The sequence below is a fragment of the Plecotus auritus genome (genome assembly GCF_963455305.1).
Source record: "Plecotus auritus genome assembly, chromosome: 2".
In the NCBI taxonomy this organism is placed as follows: Eukaryota; Metazoa; Chordata; class Mammalia; order Chiroptera; family Vespertilionidae; genus Plecotus; species Plecotus auritus.
This window is the reverse complement of record NC_137771.1, coordinates 196,486,825-196,506,760: the sequence shown is the minus strand read 5'-3', so window position 1 is coordinate 196,506,760 and position 19,936 is coordinate 196,486,825. Positions and strand designations below refer to the sequence as shown.

General features: G+C 43.9%; 1 protein-coding gene across 5 annotated transcripts in view; it reads right to left on the bottom strand.

The window, feature by feature from the left end:
- TNIK (TRAF2 and NCK interacting kinase) overlaps window positions 1-19,936 on the bottom strand; it is a 372,736-nt gene that overhangs the window by 76,343 nt on the left and 276,457 nt on the right. For all 5 annotated transcript variants that reach the window (XM_080655707.1, XM_080655708.1, XM_080655709.1 and 2 more), the window contains exons 13-14: window positions 1,601-1,711; window positions 667-753 (exon numbers count right to left, since the gene is read on the bottom strand). In XM_080655707.1, coding sequence (XP_080511833.1) covers window positions 667-753; window positions 1,601-1,711 — 198 coding nt within the window. The remainder of the gene's footprint in view (window positions 1-666; window positions 754-1,600; window positions 1,712-19,936) is intronic.

Genomic DNA, 19,936 nt, shown 5'->3' with positions numbered 1-19,936 from the left:
GCCAAAGAGCCGCATGTGGCTCGCGAGCCGCAGTTTGCCGACCACTGGCCTAAACCATCATTTGTTTAGCAGAACTTTTGGATCAACAAAAGCCATCAGCAAACTTATGTACAGGCTAAAAAATATAGTGCCACCAAATAAAAATTCAGTTAAAAAAAAAAGACATCAAGAAACTCATTTGGAGAGCACTGCAATAATAAAAAGTACTTCAAGTGGAAGCTGCAAAATGTTCCCATCATGAGGGTAAAACTAATAGTCTGCAAATGAAATATGACTGCCGGGCTGAGTGGGTTCTTATGGAAGAGGTGCATTTTGCGTGATTGTATTCTAACATGTTGCCAATGACCTTAAAAATCACTGTGCAATAAACACAGTCTCAAAAATAGTCTAAACTTATACTAAGGCTGTATTCATGTTAAAGTTTTACAGATAGATGGAATTACTAAAGAATACATAACAAATGTATTAAATGTACTGAGACTCAGAAAACTGGGTCAGGAAATGTATGAAGTTTCTATGAGATTTTTGAGGTCCATAGGCTCAAAGGATCTCTTCTTCTGAATTGGCACAGTAGGAGAACACACACACACACACACACACACACACACACACACACACATACGATGAACACAGAGCAGGTCAGCTGGCTCTCCGCTTTCCCATTACCAGAAGTAGAGCTTGTTCATGCAGTAGCTGCTGCTGCAAGATCTCTAACTGTCTCTGCTCCTCCTCTAACTGTCGCCTGATGTACTCCTGGAGAGGTAGGCAGCAGAGAATTCAGAGGAACACCGAGAGAAAGAGAAAGAGAGAGAGAAAAAAAGAACAGGTAATTTCAAAGGTTGACAATAGCTGCCAAGTAAAGTGTGAAAGGAAGGAGGGGGAAAAATACCCAGCCACCTCCTCACCAAACAGGAAAAGTACGCTGCACCCAAGCAGAAGCATTTCAATGCAGTCAAAAGCACAAGCCGGCTACCTGCAACCGCTGACGGACATGGCTGGGACTATTTGGTTTTAATAAAGCCAGCTACATTGTAAAGCTTTTCATGACAGTTTCCCTCTTTACGGGCTACCTGGAATGAACAATGCTGGGAAGTGTGGAGGCTCCTGTGCAGGCAGCAGGGATATAATAATTGTTGAAGGCCATTGTGCGCTGTCTTTGTACCAGAACCACCCTGCAGAGTGTTGCTGTGCTCTCAGAATGGGATTCTAACAAAGACACAGGGGCCTGCATCAATGGCTCAAAGTCCTGGAGACCAGAGATTGCCTGCATAGAAAAGCTCTTCTGAAGCAATGAAAGAATAGGACGTGGCTGGTGGATCATGCTTCAGTGCCACCTTCAAAGTAGAAACCCAGGGCTGGGAGAGTCAGAAGATCAAGGTGTGGCAGGGGACTCTGGCCTGGGTAGGAAGCGAGGTTGAATGAGTGGACATTGCCAGGGTTGTGCCTTTGACTTCTTGAATAGGTGAGAATAGCTGCTTGAGAAAGAACAAACACCTGCTTACACTGAGCAGTCCTAAGAGAAGGTGACCCACACCCCAGAGACAGCTGGTGCTGGAGTTCACACCGGGGCCATCTGCGGGGCTCCCCGGTCCCAGCTGACCTGCTCGTGCTCCGCGCGCCTCCGCTCCTCCTCCCGGCGCATCTGCTCCTCATAGTGCCGGCGCTGCTCCCGCTCCTGCTGCTTCCGCAGCTCCTTCTCCCGCCTTTGTTGCTGTGGGGCAACAAGCAGACAACCATGAAGGAACCGAACACAATTGGGGGGTGTCGGGAAACCAGCAGGGAAAGCTGCGGAACCGCACGTGTGAGCTCTTAACGAGAGATGTCTGCATGCCCGAAGGCTCTTTCTCTCCTGTGTTATTGGGGGACACGTTGGCAAGAACGAGGTAAGAAGTACCCTTGGCAGTGATAAAATAGTCTCATGCATGTACAGTACAGCATAGAGAACGTAGTCAGTAATAGTACGATAACCAGAGGTACTAAAATATTGAGAAAAACAACCCAAGCATGTCAAACTCAAAGGCTAACACAGGCCAAATAAACAAGGTTTAAGTTTATGTGGGCCGCAAAAAAACAAAGGCGTCAATTTTCATTGAAATGTAGGTTTATTTCAAAAGAGACAGCTGAATACAAAGGGCTGAAATACATGAGTAATCGTTAATGAATATTCACTGTGGGCCGCATGCGGACTGTGGGCTGCAAGTTTGACATGCTTGGTCTAACCACTATGCTATACACCTGACACCAAAACAAAATAATATTGAAAGTGAAAAAAAAAAAAAAAGAAAAGAAAAAGAAAAAGAAAGAAAAATGAGGTGACAGAGAGCAATTCGGTGTCACGCAGACACCTGCTATTTACCATGCAAGTGGATTTTCTAGGTTTATGCATCTCTCCCGAGAAATTCCCATTAAGTGCATCCTCCCAATTGATTGATGTGGGTTTTGAATCAGGGGTAGAAACACTAAGGTATAACAAGTTATTCATTATATCTTATCAAACTGTTTATGAGACTCTAGGTTTTCAAGCACATTCACAAACTTCATGTCATTCGGTCTTTTTAAAAAAATATGTATTTTATTGATTTCAGAGACAAAGGGAGAGAGAGAGAGATAGAGAGAGAGAGAGAGAGAGAGAGAGAGAGAGAGAGAAAGAGAAGCATCAATGATGAGAGAGAACCATTGATCAGCTGCCTCTTGCACACCCCCAATTGGGGATCAAACCCACAACCTGGGCATGTGCCCTGACCAGGAATTGAACCATGACCTCCTGCTTCATAGGCTGATGCTCAACCACTGAGCCATGCCAGCTGGGCTCATTCAGTCTTTTGGACACCATATAGTGCAGACACTTCATACTACAGAAAGCAAAGACCAGAGAGGTAAAGCGACACATTTAAGGCTACACACTGATTAATGGCTGAGGGTACACTAGAATGTATTGGCTCCCACCCTTTCTGGCAGACCATGCTGTCTTTATTTCCTGGAGTACTCACTTTTGAGTATCAATTTCAAGTTCTCACTCAAGTAAGACTCTTAAGCTCAGGAACCACCATCATCTCATCCAATTACCATACTTCTGACAGGGGAGTGTGGTAAGCACTTCTCATGCTTTCTCTTATTTAATATTCACAAAAATCTTCTGAGGCAGACATATTATTATCCTCCATTTTATATGACAAAACCGAGACACAGAGAGATTAAATAATTGTTTAAGGTCATGCCCACATTCAAGGTCAAACCAAGAAATCAAGTGATAGAGCTTGATTTCAAAGCCTAGAGCTGTAACTCCAATCTGAGCATATACAAAAGTTGAAGAGGCAACAGGAGTGATAGAAAGATCACAGGTTAATCAAGCTCTTCGTTACACTCTCAGGAAAGAGGAACATCTTAGGAGTAGTCACAGGAGCCAATGTTTCTCAACTAGGGATAGTACTGTTCCCAGCCACTGGAGCATTTGGAATGTGTGGGGAATGTGGGAGGTTTCTAGTTGTCCCAATGACCGAGGGACATGCCTGCCATTTAGCATGAGAGGCCAAGGATGCTGAACATCCACAATACACAGGATAGTCATACATTACACAGTGCTTTCCATGCCCCTGCCATTAGCGTCTTTTTTGAGACATGCCACAGGCAGGCCCTTCCCTTTGTGTCAGAGCCCCGTCATGGCATTAGGATCTCTTCTTCCTCAAATACTCGGTTTGGAGGGAACATCTCAGGAGGTCCATTCCCTTGTAATATTCTCAACAACAATTCACTGCCCAGCTGAGGAAACATGAGTTACTCATAATAGAATGGATTGTGACTGTATCCCACTGACAAGCTAGCTCAGCACAGCCAGGGAAACAGCTTTTAGTACAAAATCTCTGTCACAGCCCCAGTGCCCACAGATCCTCAAAACTCCAAAGAAGCCAGTGAGGAAGCCTTTGTGATGTGGCTCCCGCCTGCAGTCCTCTGGGCTGCTATCTTCCCATCACCTTGGAGGCTCGGGAGATAAGCTGCATCTTTTGAGGCTCAACGTCTATCATGTCCAGATCAACTATTACTTGTCTACCTTAGATTGCAGGCGATGGAGAGCCACTGGAGAACTCTTAGATTGCAGGCGATGGGGAGCCACTGGAGAACTATATGCAGTCCAATGCCATGATCAGACTTGCATTTTCAAGAGGCTTCTTAACAGCCAGGGGAGGGTGCAAGACTAGAAGATGAAACGCAGTGTGAGTCATTCAACGGATCCAGGCAGAAAATGATAGGGCATTGATGAGCGAAGCAAAGGCAGTGGGACAGTCCATGTTCGTAACCCTTGCGGAGCGGGGAGATGCAGCCAAAAGGAAGAGAGATGAAAACCTACCCAGATTTTCAGATATTTTAATAGGAAAGGAGTGGATGCCAACTTAGAAGTAGAAATTGGAACTGGGCCAAAATAAAATAGGCAGTTGGGTGTCTATGAGGTGTGTGAGTGATGTTCTCGCCAAGGAGTGTGGCAGATGGTGGGATAGAAAAGAAAAAGCGGGTTTAGGGAAGGGAATGAGGGGCACAGGGATGAGTCAGGTTCCAGACATGCGATTATTGTCTTACAGAAAAAATAATACAGGGAGATGTGAGTAGGAAACATCATCCTGGGAACTGACTGAATTACTTGGATTACGGACCCAAAACAGAGATATTTCCAACACACAACCAAAGCAAATCAATGCCAGCCCAGAGAATAAAAATAATTATGTGTACAGATCTGGCTCCTGGCAGGAAATAGCTCTGATCTGGCTAACATTTCAAGTTTTTTACCATTGGCCTCTTTATTGAGGAAAAAAATTAATCAAGCCTTGGGAAGATTGAGCTGATTTTTATGTGAAGGATTTGTACATTTTTAACCTTTTTGCTAGGAATCAATACTCTTTTATAATTACATGCCACTCAGGTCCCTGCACAAGGTGTACACAGTATTGATTGCAATTGAAGAGGGTGTGGGCTTCCCAAGTACTCTGTAGTTTCTGAGAAAGACACTCAAAAGTGGCTAATAATTAATACTGATCTCACTCAGATCAGCTGCTGCTAACTCAGGGAGGCATCTGCCAGGGCTTTGGTTCCTGTGGCTCGTCTGGAAAAATAAATCACTTCCCCAACCTTCTGAGGGCACCTTGCCAATTTCTAGCCGCTGTGTCTCCATGTTAATGCCTTTCCAGGAAAAACATGTTTACTCTCTCTCCTCCTGGGCGTTGGGCTGTTGGAGGGGACATACCAAAACATGTAAGAGAAAGACCAAGTCCTAGGCCTCAGCAGACACCTTTACAAAGCTCTGATGACTCTTTCTAGAAGCAGCTCTTAAGGCTTGATCCTGGTGGACCCCCTGCCCCTCCCATAGGGCATGGCACGTAGAAGGTGCACAGAGGGTTTTGTTGAACTGAACTGAGTAAAAAGTTTGGAGCAAAAGGCGGCAACACAGTACACTCCAATATTTCTGTGGCAGTATGTCCCTTCCTATTAGTACTTACAGGTTACATCACATTGTACCTCATATTATGGTTATCTGAGTATGCTTTACCTACTATCAATCTAGGTTAAAAGCTCTTTGTGGACAGGGTCTCTGTTCCACTCCAGTTTTTATCTCCCACTATATCCGATATAGGGCCTCATACCCCTGATACTTGTTGCATTGAATACTGTTGATTGGGCAGCAAGAAAAGGAGAGAAAGCCATGCAGAGCCACCTTTCTAAGACCTCCAGGCCTTTTATGCGGAGCACCGACAAGACCTAAGAATGTTTTTTTTAAAAAATAGAGACCTACCTACAGTTTGCACTGGCATAGTATCTATTGGCTATTTTAGAGAAAGGCAGAAGAAAAATAAAATAAGGGAATAAGCATGTAGCTAGAATAAGTGGAAAGAGGGAAAATAGTATTCTGAATTTCGTTCAGATTATGCATAAAGATGTCAGTGGTTCTGCTGTCAAAAAAAAAAAGGCTTAAACCAACTCTAACATTTGTGGCAGTTGCCCCACCTAGAAGGACCTGCCTGCAAGTATATTTTCGTCCACCTCTTGTTAGAGGCACCTCCAACAGTTATATCACTTAAAATTAGTATTCAATGGGTTCTTACAAGTTTCCTAGTTTGTTTGTTTTATTCCTGGTTGGAGGATGACTGATAATACTCACTCCAGGTTAAAATCATTGTAGCCTTGCTTGATAGAGTAGGTCACCAGGGGCTTCTTGTTTTCCTTGTACTCTGTGGAGGTTCCCAAAGAATAATTTTTCTTTAATAACAGTCTGATCCTCTCATGGGTGTTCCCACTCCAGCCACCTTCTGGAGGAGGCTGTGTGGCTGCACGTTCAAGTATATGAATACGTAAATTTATTTTAATGAGAAAGATAATCCTGCACCCTGCTCAGGGGACCCTCAAAAGTTATACATTGATCCCAAGCTGACTATGTAGAATTTCAGGTCTTTAAATTTTTGCAAAAGAATATTCCCTTAATCCTTAAATATTCAATTCATATTAAAGTTATAAGAAATAATCCTCATGGGTGCTAATGACAAAGACTATGGAGTTTGCCTTCCTTTCCTTTTGTTTCGTTAAATGTTCTTTTCAGATGGCATTTAACCAACGGAAATGTGTGAACTGCACAGGGTGCTCTGGCTCTTATGGAAGTCACTTTGATGAATGGTTAGACCATAAATTGCATTTTACAATGTTATCAGAACAGCCAAATAAAGCTAATCACTGTGCCTGTGGTAGGAATATCACCTCTGACATTATTCACAGCACTACTCACCATGACTAGGCGAGTGTGTAGGTTTTTAACAATCTCAGAAAGCTCACTGAGTAACAAGTTTACTCTTATCTGATGGACAACATGAATCTCAGACTCTGGAGTTTGCCTCTTCTCTGAGCTGCCAGCATCTCGGAATCAGGTTGGTGGCCCCTGGGCACCTGCACTTGGTCGCCATGCTGTGCCAGGTCCTGGGAATGGACCCTGCCTGGCTTCCTCTTGTTTTTCTCTTCTACTTTACATTCCATTCTGCTTTACTTTATTTTCAGTTGATGTATTAATCTTTGTAAGCGACCTTAGTCCTCTTTTTGAAATGCAGAAAGGTCATAAAGAAGGGTCCACACTAATAAACAAATGAAAACCGAGTCTTGGTCTCCCATATCTTTTGAAAACTCAACATCTTCCTTGGGAAGATCAAAATGAAAATAAGCAAGAAATTGTTGACTTGTAATTTGGTTCTTTGTCAATGAAGATGCCACCTCTGTTTATGTTGCCTGAGCATGTGATGAACGTTTTTTTCACAGCAGTGGGGACCAATCTGCTCTGATCTGGACAGAAGAGAGCTGGTTAAAGTGAGCTACCCAGACATACACAGAGCTGGTGGGGCCTAAAGGGGAATGTAACTCAACCTCCTTTCTACTCATCAAGGCAGTAAAAATTGTAATCTCTGCGTATGGGTGTTTGTTTTTTTCAACCTAAACATGTACTCCATCATAGATTATTCTAATTAGAGCCTCAGGCCATGAAATAAGTGGGGCAAGTGTCATTTTTAAATTTCCTTCTTTTATAACCTTTCAGGAAGATTTAATGCCTTGTCAGTGGCTACATGATAAGTTAGGAGAAAATCATGGAATGAATACAAACCATGATGTTGGGCACTGTCTGTGAGTGCCAGGTATTTGCTGGGCAGGTTGATTGACATGCTTCAGCTCATTTAATCCCACAGAGTAATGACAGAGTTTGTTATTATTACTCCCATTTTATAGATAAGCAAATTGAGGCTCAGAGAAGTTAAGTAAATTGTTTCATGTCTTACAACTGGAAATGGTGGAGCCTGGAATCAAGCCCAGGTCGGTCTGATTCCATGCTCTTTCCATGCTATACCCTCCTACCTCCCGGCCCCTAGTGCTCAGGAGAGTGTTCTATCAACTGGAGATTAGTGGGAAGGACAGAGAGAGTGTGGGGAGGAGCTGAGCTAAAGGCACCTCATCTCACCTGGCACCATCAGCACTTCCTTCAATGTCCTTAAGAAATTCCAGATACTCAGTTGTTTTTATCTACTTACAAACATTCAGGTTGAATTTGAGTCTTGTTCTCATGACATTTGGTAGATTCTGAGAAAACAAGGCTAGATACCATTGTGTAAAGATTTTGGGCCCTGAGTCTATCTTTTAGATACATCACATCCATTATATAGACACACAGGTAACATCACACTTGAGAATTAATACCCCATAGCTGTAATATAACATGTCATTGGGGACAGGGGAGGTAGGAGAGGCAAAGGACATAGAGAAAAGAACACTGGGTAAGAAATAAGAACACTAGATTTTAGTCTTGCTCTGCCACCAAAACAAACACTGCAGACCACACAGTCTCAATAAATATTTGTTTAACACATGAGTGAAGTGTTTTATGACCTTGAATAAATCACCTTAATCTGACCTTCAACAAGGGGGCAGATGAGGTCATCTCATAGGTCTGTTCAGTCTAAAAGAGTCTAAGCAAGGATGTGCCTCATTGCAAAGCAAAAATCTACTAACAATTCAGAATGAGAAGTGAAACAAAGCAGAAATTCTCTTAGAATTTGCTCTGAGAAAGCTCCTCTTGGTTTTCATCCTGGTGACCTCCTGGAAGTGGTGAGAGGGGACCCACCGTGGAGGATCCGAGTCAGCCTCCAGAGGAGAGCAAGCTGCTGGCACAGGATCCAGTTGGGCTTCTTGGGAAGTACCTCAAACCATCCCCTTGACTCAGGGGCTCACTGCTCAGACACTCAGAATGAAAGAATGCAGCGTGATCTTTTAAATCGACCACACAGTGAAGTAGGACTGCTCGGTATAAGCTTCATAGAAGCTTTGGGCATTTTATTTGCACAATTTAACATTTGCTAAGGTTTCCTTTTGGAAAGACCACAGCAGGGCAAGAGCATGATTTCTTGTTACTAAAACTGGGATTCCAAACTTTTTTTTTTAAATAGAAAGGACATTAAAAGTGATGGTGAAGCAGTCTGGCAACCTCTGAATTCACTACACAATGGAGTAATCAGGATAACAAAAACATAATAATAATCATTGATAATATGAACAAACACTTACGTGCCTCTACTGATGCAAGACAAAATTCGTGGGATGTGTATAGAGGAGGAGCAATATTCTAAGCCCTGTACTCATTCAATTCTCACCACAACACGTTTAGGCACAAGACTATTGTCATTGTCCCAATTTGACAGCTCAGGAAACTGAGGCACACACAGGCCAGTAGCTTGCCCAAGTTCACTCCGTTGGTAAGTGCAACGCCAGGACCTCATTCTGTGTCTAGCTCTTGGCAAGCTTGCTCTCTGGGTTGAAAGAAGCTGGTTGAGACATTTACATATACCATGTGAAGGATGACGTCTTAAGCTTTTTCAGGTGCCCATTTTTTTCTCTTTCTATCGTCACTTTGTTACCTATCTTTTCTTCACAGAAACAGTAATCAGAGAACCATTAGAGAAGCTAGACACGCTACACAGACCTCATTCTTTTATTTTATACTCTTTATACTATTAAAGATAAACCATCCAACCTACTCATTCAGACCTTTCCTGGAAATTAATTGTCTAAACCCGTGGTCGGCAAACTGCGGCTCGCGAGCCACATGCGGCTCTTTGGCCCCTTGAGTGTGGCTCTTCCACAAAATACCATGGCATGGGTGAGTTTATTTTGAAGAAGTGGCGTTAGAAGAAGTTTAAGTTTAAAAAATTTGGCTCTCAAAAGAAATTTCAATTGTACTGTTGATATTTGGCTCTGTTGACTAATGCGTTTGCTGACCACTGGCCTAAACTCTTCCTTTGAACTCCCTGGTCAACTTTTTATTGTTGTTGTTTTTGTTAATCTTCACCCATGGATATTTTTCCATTGATTTTTAGAGAGAGTAGAAGGGAAGGGGAGAGACAGAGAAACATTGATGTGAAAAAGACACATCAATTGGTTGCCTCTCACACACACCCCGACCAAGGCCAGGGATCAAGCCTGCAACCAAGGTATGTGCCTTTCACCAGAATCAAACCTGGGAGCCTTCAGGCCTCATGCCAACACTCTATCTACCAAGCCAAACTGGCTTGGACTCCCCCATGGCTAAGCAGAGGCTGAGCTGCAAGGAGGCTTTAATGAAGTCTGGTCCTGTCTCTTCTATTGATGTCAGTCAATGTGATTACTCACAAGCTCTTATTATCTCTGAGCCACAACAGTTTCCCCAGGGAGAATGGCTACCTGGATTTTCCTGGGATTTGCATAGAGGAGCAAGAATGGCCTGATGGACATGCTGAGTACCTATGACCCTGCAGGTTAGCATGAAAGTCAAGTGCATATGTAACTCCTAACTTCCCTCTGCCATTATTTGGAAGCTTAAGATGAAACTCTAGTTTGAGTCCTATGAAAACAAGCCCATTATAAACCAGCTTATCAATACAATGTCTACAGAGAGTGCCACCCTGCACATCTGGGTGTTACTAAAGATGCTAAATTATATCATATGTGGAAAGGTTGCAGGAATAGGTGCCATTTGGGGAAGAGCATTATCATTACCTCCCAATACTGTTGGGCTGATTGTGGAAGGCATTTTAGTTTTCTTCGGCGTACTGTGTATTAATGGAAGGCAGGTCTGTAACGCATGAATCAATAACAGACTAAGTTGCTCAAAAATAGAATAGGCTGCATTAAGCCTCTAAAAGTATAAGCAGAGATTATACATTAAACAGGCTAAATGACTCTGTTTGAGGAATATCATCAAGATATTGCTTTGAGAGAAGTGGCACTTTTGAGATCCCTTATCTTCCCCAACCTCTATGAGTCTATAAAACTACCCACTGAAGAAAATAAAAGTGAAATGAAAACAATTCGATTTAAGTGTCATGTGAAATAATACTTTCGGTGAAACTATTTTGATGTCACAATAGTTTCATGGTCAGGAACAACTAAGAATAATGATTCTGAAACACGAGAAATGCAGATGAGATGTGATAAAAGCGGTTCCCTTAAGAGCCCAGACAATGGAAGGCAGGTCTGTAATGCCCGCTGCCTACAATCCCTGAGAGGCCATACCTGCCGTCCACCTACGGTCAGCAACTGTCTAACGTCTCTTTCCAGTATGAAATGCTGTTTTTATATAAACCAGCATATCTTGCCCATTCCTGGGGAGCATGGGAAGGGGTCTGGGCAAAAGGATTTAAAATATCAGTAGCATTTTAAGATGCAGCATAGGAATTTCAGCCCAACTTCCTCACGTTGCCAGGAAACCCCTCTCATCAAGGATCCAGGTGACTACACAGACAAAGCCCCACCTGCATCACGGCAGGTAACTTAGAGTTGTCCTTCTGGGATCCACACACCCATGCACACCACATGGCCTCTGAAGCACAAGCGTGGGACAAAGAGCATCCAGTTTGTCAGCCTGGCACCCAGCTGTTTCATAATTTCTGTTCAGTTATTGAAGTAACGGAGCTCAAGTCCAGCTAGGAAGCATTCAGTCTTCGTGCCGATGCGGACGACATTCAGGAATAAAGGGCCTCTCTGCCTCCCGCCAGAGGCCCCACTTACAGCACACATTAGGATGCCCACAGTTAATGATTAAATAAATCGAATGTCATTTCTCAGCAGTGCCGATGAATGAACACTCCAGGCCTCAAAAGGGGGGAGTTATTCTTGCTCAAGGTACCTCTCTCTTCGGAGGGTTTGGGGATGTGGTCCAGTGGGAATGCCACACTGGTGCAAAGCCACACTCATGTCCCCGGCTCCTGCTTCTGCCCAGTCAGCCTGCTCAGCTGCATGCAACTCTGAGCCCTCGCCCTGAAAAGAGATGGACCTAGAGGAGCAACAACTAGGCAGATAATGAGAAACAAAGATTTTTCCCTTCCTGTACAGCTGTGTTCTGGAATTTATTGACATACTCACTGGGTGCCAGGTATGGTTCTAAGTGCTTTGCATGTACTAACTCATTTACTCCTTGAAACTATCTCTATCCCATTTTATAAATGGGCAAACGGAGGCAGAGAGGTCTTGTCTAAGATCACAAAGGTGTGGTGGCACCAGATTCAAACCCCGGCAGTCTCTTACCATATATACTCTGGAATACCTTGCTTCTACCTTCTTGGTGAAGGGGTCACTGCTAGTGCTGGGTCCCTGATACCCAGAACTTATTATTCAGGCATCAAAAAAACCCTATCTTCATACGGGTTTAATTTAGGACTCGATGCAGCCACTTGGCAATAATGGGATAATAATTAGACAGTGTTGGAAATGACAGCAAGAAATACTGATAAGAGAATCCACTGAAAAGTAGAGGTGGCCAGGGGAAGGTCTCCTGAGGCTTGACTGGGAAGAAGAGACCTTCCAAGGTGGCATTTGATTCTCCTAAATGAGGTACATCAGGAGGATGAAGATGGGCTGCCTCCCATGCTGGCTAGGACAGGACTGCCGGCCAAGGTAACAGCAGATGGACATCCCAGCAAGACACAGGAAGAGGGGTGCTTTCAGGGAAGGACCCTCAAAAAGGGATGGAAAAGTCCAGGTTTTATAGTAAACAGGGAAGGTACATTAGCGAACTAAGAAAGGCAGGGCAATGGAAATGCTATCTATTCAGAAAACCCTTAAAACCAACAAATGAAAAGTAACAACTTTGAAATCATGAGTTGTACAATGACAATAAAATATTCACCCAAGTATATCAATCCATGCCTGTGTCAGGCATGGTGCCAAGATTTCTGTATATATGATTCCATTTACTTCTCACAACAAAGAAAATAGTATCTTAATTGTGTCTATAAGGAAGCTGAGGTTCAGAGAAGGTAAGTACTTTGCCCAAAGATCACATAGCTAGAAGTACACTTTGGTCACCACACCTTCAAAGCTGGTGTACTTTGCCTCATAATCTGTTATCCTGCCATTTAAAAAACTAATGACACATTTTACTCTTAATGACTTAACTGAATTCCTACTAGTATTATATAACAAATATTCTTCCCAAGGCATAAAAAAATCTTACCTGTTGGTACATTTTATTTTAATAAATTCAAGAGGGTTTTACTGCTGCACATGAAAGAATTCAAATTGTTGGAAGTTATATCCTTGACTTCAGCCAAAGGGACCCAATATCAATAATAATAATAACTAACAGTGGTTTAGTGTCTTGTAAGTATTGGTCCTATTCTAAGCTTTCTATGAATTAACTAATTTAATCCTCACAATAGCCTTGGGCATAAATGCTATTGTCATTTCTAGTGGTACTAATGAAGAAACCGAGGCACCAGAAAGTTAAAAAACTTCTATCTATTAAGGAAAATAACCATTAGCCAAAATAATGACTCTCAAGAGAATTTCCCCAAATGCTCTGCACTCATGAGACTTTTAAGAGCTTCGATATATTGTCCTGTACATACCAACTCTTAAAGAGATATGCAGCTTTCCCCTGCCCCCTTATTCCCCCCTTCCTTCCCTGCCACTGCTGGCACTTTTTTTGGTCTAAGAGCAACTGGGAGAAACCACTTAGGTTCCAAAGAATAAGCTTACGAACAGTGTTTTCTCTGGGTTTGGGCTCCAGCTGGCACAGCTCCTGTGAGGCTGGCCTGGTTACCCTGAGTGAAAACAAATGCTAAGAGGGAATGTAAGCAAAAGCTGACCACAAATAGATGAGCATGTAATTATACAAAGTTCTCTAAATAGAAGTCTGAGGTGGGTCTTGCTAGTAATAGTTAAACTGGACTTGTCAGTTAAACTGGACTTGTCAGTGGGATGCTCAGGAAGTGGGATACGGGGAGACTCTGTGGACCCCCAGAGCATGCAGGTAGTACACAGTGGCCCTCAAATTCAAATCAGCAACTTTCCACTTAAAAATCTGATCTGACTTCCTCAGCAAGTAAGTATCTTCTTCCAAAACAAAGAGGAAATAAATGGATGTATTTCTAAAGAGTACCACAAACCAATCCCCCCCCCCTTTTTTTTACATCCTCACCTGAGGATATGCTCTTTCCATAGATTTACCTGCAACTTTTTGGTGTACAGGACGATGCTTCAACCAATTGAGCCACTCGACCAGGGCAAAAACTTTTTTTAAAAAAAATATTTTTTTTTGTTTTTGAAACTAAAGGATCCAGCTATCACATTTGACCTTTGGGCAACATTCACAGAGCTGGTCCCTTTAACCCTATGCTCAACATCAAGGTCTCCTGACGTTCCTCCTGTGTCCTTATTAGTCTTTGCTGGCTTCTCCTCTCCTGCTATGACTTTTCAGAGTTCAGGTCCAGACTTTCTCTCTCCTCAGTGTAGACTTCCATTACCAGAAACCAGCAATTCCCACCTTTTCCATCTTTCACCCCTCTTCTACAGCTGTATCTATAATCCAGCTGCATCCTTGGAATCACCATTGGCCGCCTCATAGGCATCTTAAACTCACTGTGTTCCAAACTGATCTTATTCTCCTCCTCCCAAACCTGGTCCTCCACCTGGATGGTCCAGTCCGATGTCGGGAACCTTCTGGGACTGCCCACTCTACTTCACCTCTGACGTCTAGTCAACCACCAGGTCCTGCATGCTCTACAGGCAACATCTCTCTCAAATGCGTCCACTTTTCTCAATCCATCTAAAGCACTCCCCTCTCAGGCTTGGACTACCTTGTCTCTCCCACTTGTGCTCCTTCCAATCCCTCTCCTTACAACAGCCAAAGTTCCATTTTAAAACTGCAGATCTGCCCTAACTGGTTTGGCTCATTGGGTAGAGCGTCAGCCTGTGGACTGAAGGGTCCCGGGATCGATTCTCGCCAAGGGCACATGCCTGGGGTTGCAAGCTCGATCCCCAGTAGGGAGCATGCAGGAGGCAGCTGGTTAATGATTCTCATCATTGATGTTTCTATCTCTCTCTCTCCCTTCCTCTCTGAAATAAATAAAAATACATTTTAATAAAAGTTTTTAAAAAGTAAATAAAAACAAAACTGCAGATCTGATCATATTCTCTTGATTAACATGTGAATATTTCCCCACTATTCTTAAAGTAAAATTCAAAACTCCTTCGCTTGGCCTAAGAAGCCCTGCTTCCCTGCCTGCATCCTCTGCTCTCCTTCAGCTGGACTCCAACCAACTTGCCTCCCAGCCAGGCTAGGCTCCCGTCCCCATGGTATGTGCTCATAGTGCGCATCCTTCTCCACCACATCACTCTGGCAATGATGATGAATGATTATTTGGGTGAATATTTGTCTAATGCCTGTTTCCCTCACAGATCTCGTCTTCACAAGGGCAGACTGTATTTCCAGTGTCCTGCGTAATGGAAGTAGGCATCCACTAAATTTGTTAAATGACTGCCTGCAGAAATAGGGGAAAGGTTTTAATTCTACTGTACACTTAAACAACAACAGTTGGGCTCAATGTCCTTGAATGCCTCAGTCACCATAAGATACTAGAGGCTTAGAGGGAACTCACTGCTGAGACTGCCAGTCTCTCATTTCGTACAGTAGGGCTCCACTACTACTAGCCCAGTGGTCAGCAAACTCATTAGTCAACAGAGTGGCAAGCCGTGGCTCGCGAGCCGCAGTTTGCCGACCACTGTACTAGCCATTAAGATATCGGTGGTATTTCTTTAAAAAAAAAAACTTCAGGTGATAGAACCAAAGCAGGATGCTATCTTTTAGGTAGAACTTTTAGGTAACACAATTCTCTGAAGGATAAAAGTTCCTACCACGGAGCAAGTTGGCATACTCCTGGGGTTAATTTGACTCATTCCTGGGACTTAAATATACTCTTTCCCAAAACGAAGTATAAGAGGTCTTCTGCAAGTTGAAAAAAAAATATCACTAGTATCATCTCAAACCCTTGAGCAGAATCAGGCATCACCATAACCTTCTGCCCAAGGTCAGTGTCTGCAAAGATGACCAGAGTGGGTGTCCCAATACCTCCTGGCTCCTAACTCTGTAGTAGAGAATAAAATAAGTTGTGCTTTGTCTAGGCCAAGCAATGAAAAAGTTTATTGGACTGAGTAAAAGAGAAGAAGCCCTCTACATGAGCTGTCTCACTATTGCTGAGCTCATTCCCCTGAGCTGGGTTTAATCAAGTTCCTGGTACTTAGTTATAAATTGTACTTTGCCGTTGGACACAGCTGAGAGATTTGCATTTACCATTTAATTGGCTTGAAGCCACATCTTTTCACAAGCTGAAATGACTACCTTCACTGTACAAAGTCCTTCCAAGAATATGCGGTTACTGATTTAGAACCACGCCAAATCCACGTGGTGACCCATAAATAGCAAAGGACATGCAGGGCTTCCTTAGAAAGCTCTGGTAGGAGGTGACATCTGAGATCACTGAAGAAGACAATGGCTGTAACCTACACAGCCTCATGTGACCAAAAGGACATCTGAAGGGCCTTTATTTGGAAATGGGAATGTATTTCCCAGCATGCCTACACAAGCCTACCTGACCACAGCAATGCAACATTTGCAAGTCTACCTATGGGCTTTAACTGCTTCCATGTGATGTTGTAGTTCAAGTTCCTACTCAGGACACCAGAAACTCAAGTCGTCACCTCAGGCCAGGGCAGCAGACGTGGATGGGGATCCAGCAGGAGAAGGACACAGGAGGGGCGTCCCTGGTGGCAGAGACAGTCCTTACTCAGGGGTTCAGAATTTATAGCCATCTGAGTCTTCATATTTCTTTTTCTTCTCTATTGAGCAGTAGGGGCAAGATATAGGATCAAAAGATAAAGCAGGTATAATCTCTTGATGTCCTTCAGTCACAAGCATTCCTGCTTCTGGTGAGAAGCCAGGGCTCATGCACACTGGTGCACAGAGCAAAGTGTCCTCACGCATGCAGTTGCCTTCTGTGCAGGTGGGGACTGACAGGGTGTGTTCCCGTGGATACGTGTGCCCCACTCAGTCTGAACGCTGACGTGCATCCAAGGGAGAGGCTATGGAAATGCCACCAAAGAAGAGCTGTGAGGAAGCCTCGGCAGGGGCTCTGACTGGGAGCAGGAGAGCCAGAACCCGGCTCAAAGATGAGCACCCCTGGGTGCAGCTTCCATGTCCTGGCTCAGACATCCTTGAATTATCAGGGTAAAAGGCCACCGAAGGGGAGGCCAGGTGAAGACTATGGAAAAGCATGCTGACGATGGCTTATCAGCGGCGAGGCAGGATGGGTGCAGCAACAGCACTTGGACTCCAAAGTCCGACCCCTGGTTTAGAAATCTGGTTTCTTTGGAAGCCGTGTGACCTTGAACAAGTTATTAACCTCTGTGAGGCTTGGCTGCATTATCTTTAGACTGGGGTTACTCTGAGGATTAAATGGGCCAATTCGCATAAAGTGCTGAACAGAGTACCTGTCATATGGTAAGTGCTTCATAACTATTAGAAATGATGATTCCAGCAACATAATAAAAAAACATTTAAAGCTCAAATACATCAAACCAGGTAAGAGGGAACAAAATCTAAAACATCAAAACAAAATAATACAATGAAACCTCGGAAAAGATGTTACATTAATTAAGGACCTGGGTCCAAGAGCCAAAGGTCTTTTAGTCCTTACGTTTAAATAAAAATAAAAGAAGGAAATGTGTGTGTGTGTGTGTCCATGCACATGTTTGGATTCTTCAGCATTTTAAATGGGATGATGGGGGATTTTCTAGGGTTACACGGTAAGTACTTTTAGCCTCAAATGCAGTGTAACAAATCACCACACAAGGAGCTCACGGAGGCCAACAGCTAAGGTTTTCATGGTGTGATGCTCCAATGACGAGGCAGCCTTGGGAAATGCTCGTGGAAGGAATAAACCACAAGCCAGGGAAAAAAGCAGGAAAAGCAGGATTTGGGGGCAGGGCTTAGATGGGGTGTGACCAAGAGTCTAGGGAGTAAACCTTTAATCCAAACAGCAGAGGCCCTTGGTCCTCAGAGACCAGAGAGCCTGGAGGAAACGGTGTGGCCCTCGGCTGGAGGCCAGTAGGAGGGGCCAAAACTGGCCTGGGTGGGCTGAAGGAGGCGACACCAGGGCACAGCTACAAGGATGTGTCAGACTTTCACTACGTACCCCGGAGAGTAACCACAGGTGCAGGCAGCTCCCCCGTTGCACCACACACTTCCACTTCTGAAAGCTGCCTGCACTCTCCCTTCCCCTTGCCTCTGCCTGCTCCTCTGAAGGTCTCTGCCCCTCAGCACTGCAGTCCCTCTTTCTACGAAAGTGTAAGTCTCAGACTAGAAGATGGTGAGCTTTAAACTTCTCATGTACTGAGTGCTCTTTTCTTTAAAAAATATATTTTTATTGATTTCAGAGAGGAAAGGAGAGGGAGAGAGAGATGGAAACATCAATGATGAGAGAATCATCTATTGGCTGCCTCCTGCAAGCTCCCCACTGGGGATGGAGCCCACAACCCTGGCATGTGCCCTGACCGGGAATAGAACCACGACCTCCTGGTTCACAGGTCGACGCTCAACCACTGAGCCAAATTGGCGGGGCAATGTGCTGAGCGTTCTCCACACAGACAATATTACAGACTTACATACTTAGATGGGAAAGAGCTTCACTTGCCTACTGCTACCTGCAGAAGCCTACAAGTTCCAATTTTGAGGATCACAGTTCAAGGCTCTGATACTTATGTACATTTACCATTTCAGGGCCCTTGGTGAACAATGGGATCAGGGAGACCTGGTGTGAATCCCAGCTTTGCACTTACCTGCCCTGCCACATGGAACTAATTACTTCCCCTCCCTGAAGCTCAGTTTCCTCTGGCTAAATGGAGATTATATGCACTTTGCATGAGAAATGATGAATAAATGCAAAGAGATAATAATAGGAGATAAGATCTTGGATATAAGCAAAGTACCCCACCGGGCCCCTGACACACAGAAGTCACTCAATACTAGTAATTGCAACTGTTGGACAGTATTGCTGCTGGTCTGCATATTAATATTCAGAGACCTAATGAGGTTTATGGGATTCACTGCAAACTGAAACTGAGCCATTTAAAAAGCAATCTGCTCCTGCTGTCTGTAATTCGCCCCCTTTAATCGCAAGGGCCACTGGACAGTGCCAAGTGAATGCTGTAGAGTTAACGGGGAGCATGACAGTGTTTGGGAAAACTGTAAAATCCTGCCCCATTACTAAGCAGTTAGTGAACCTTTCATCTGCCACCCGACTTCCTCTGCTCGGTCAGTTTCCTAATTGTTTAGAGTATTTGATGTATCTGGCACAGGAAGGAGGCCTCAGAGCAAGGTTCTGGGAAGGAGGCTTTAATAAGCGTCTGGTCTGTAAGACCACAAAGGAAAGAGCCTCGGCCAGGACCAGCCATGCCGGAGGTATGGTTCCCCACAAAAATGAGAGCAATGCCTGCAGGTGAAGGCAAGTCTCGCCCACAAGCTGGAAGACAAGCCCCGGGTCACAACAGTGTCTGGAAGGCCTTGCAGATGCTTTCCCCAGTGTGCAGAGAAATAACAAAGGAGTGTCAATAAAAGCAGGCCCTGCTTCTCCATACTTGACAGTTCACTTACCTGCTTATTCACTGTGGTCTAGTTAACACCTATATTTCACTTCTTAGTCATTGACTCATTCATCCGTCATTCATTCATTCCACAAATGTTTATGAGGCATCTGTGTGCTAGGCACTGTTTGGGGCATTGAAGATATATCAGGGATAAAAGAGACAAAATCCCCTGTCCTCAGGGCCTTAAATCCCAGTGGAGAGAGATGACAGATGAAAATACATACAGAGAATGTGTAAAGGTGATAGGAGCTATGTAAAAATTAGAAAGCAGGGAAGACAAGGACGTGCCAGAGAGAGGAGTGTGATTTTAAGTAAGGTGGTCAAGGAGGCCTCATGAGAAGGTCATCTTTTATTTTTAAATATATTTTTATTGATTTCAGAGAGGAAGGAAGAAGGAGAGAGAGAGACATCAATGATGAGAGAGAATCATTGATTGGCTGCCTTCTGCACACCCTCTACTGGGGATTGAGCC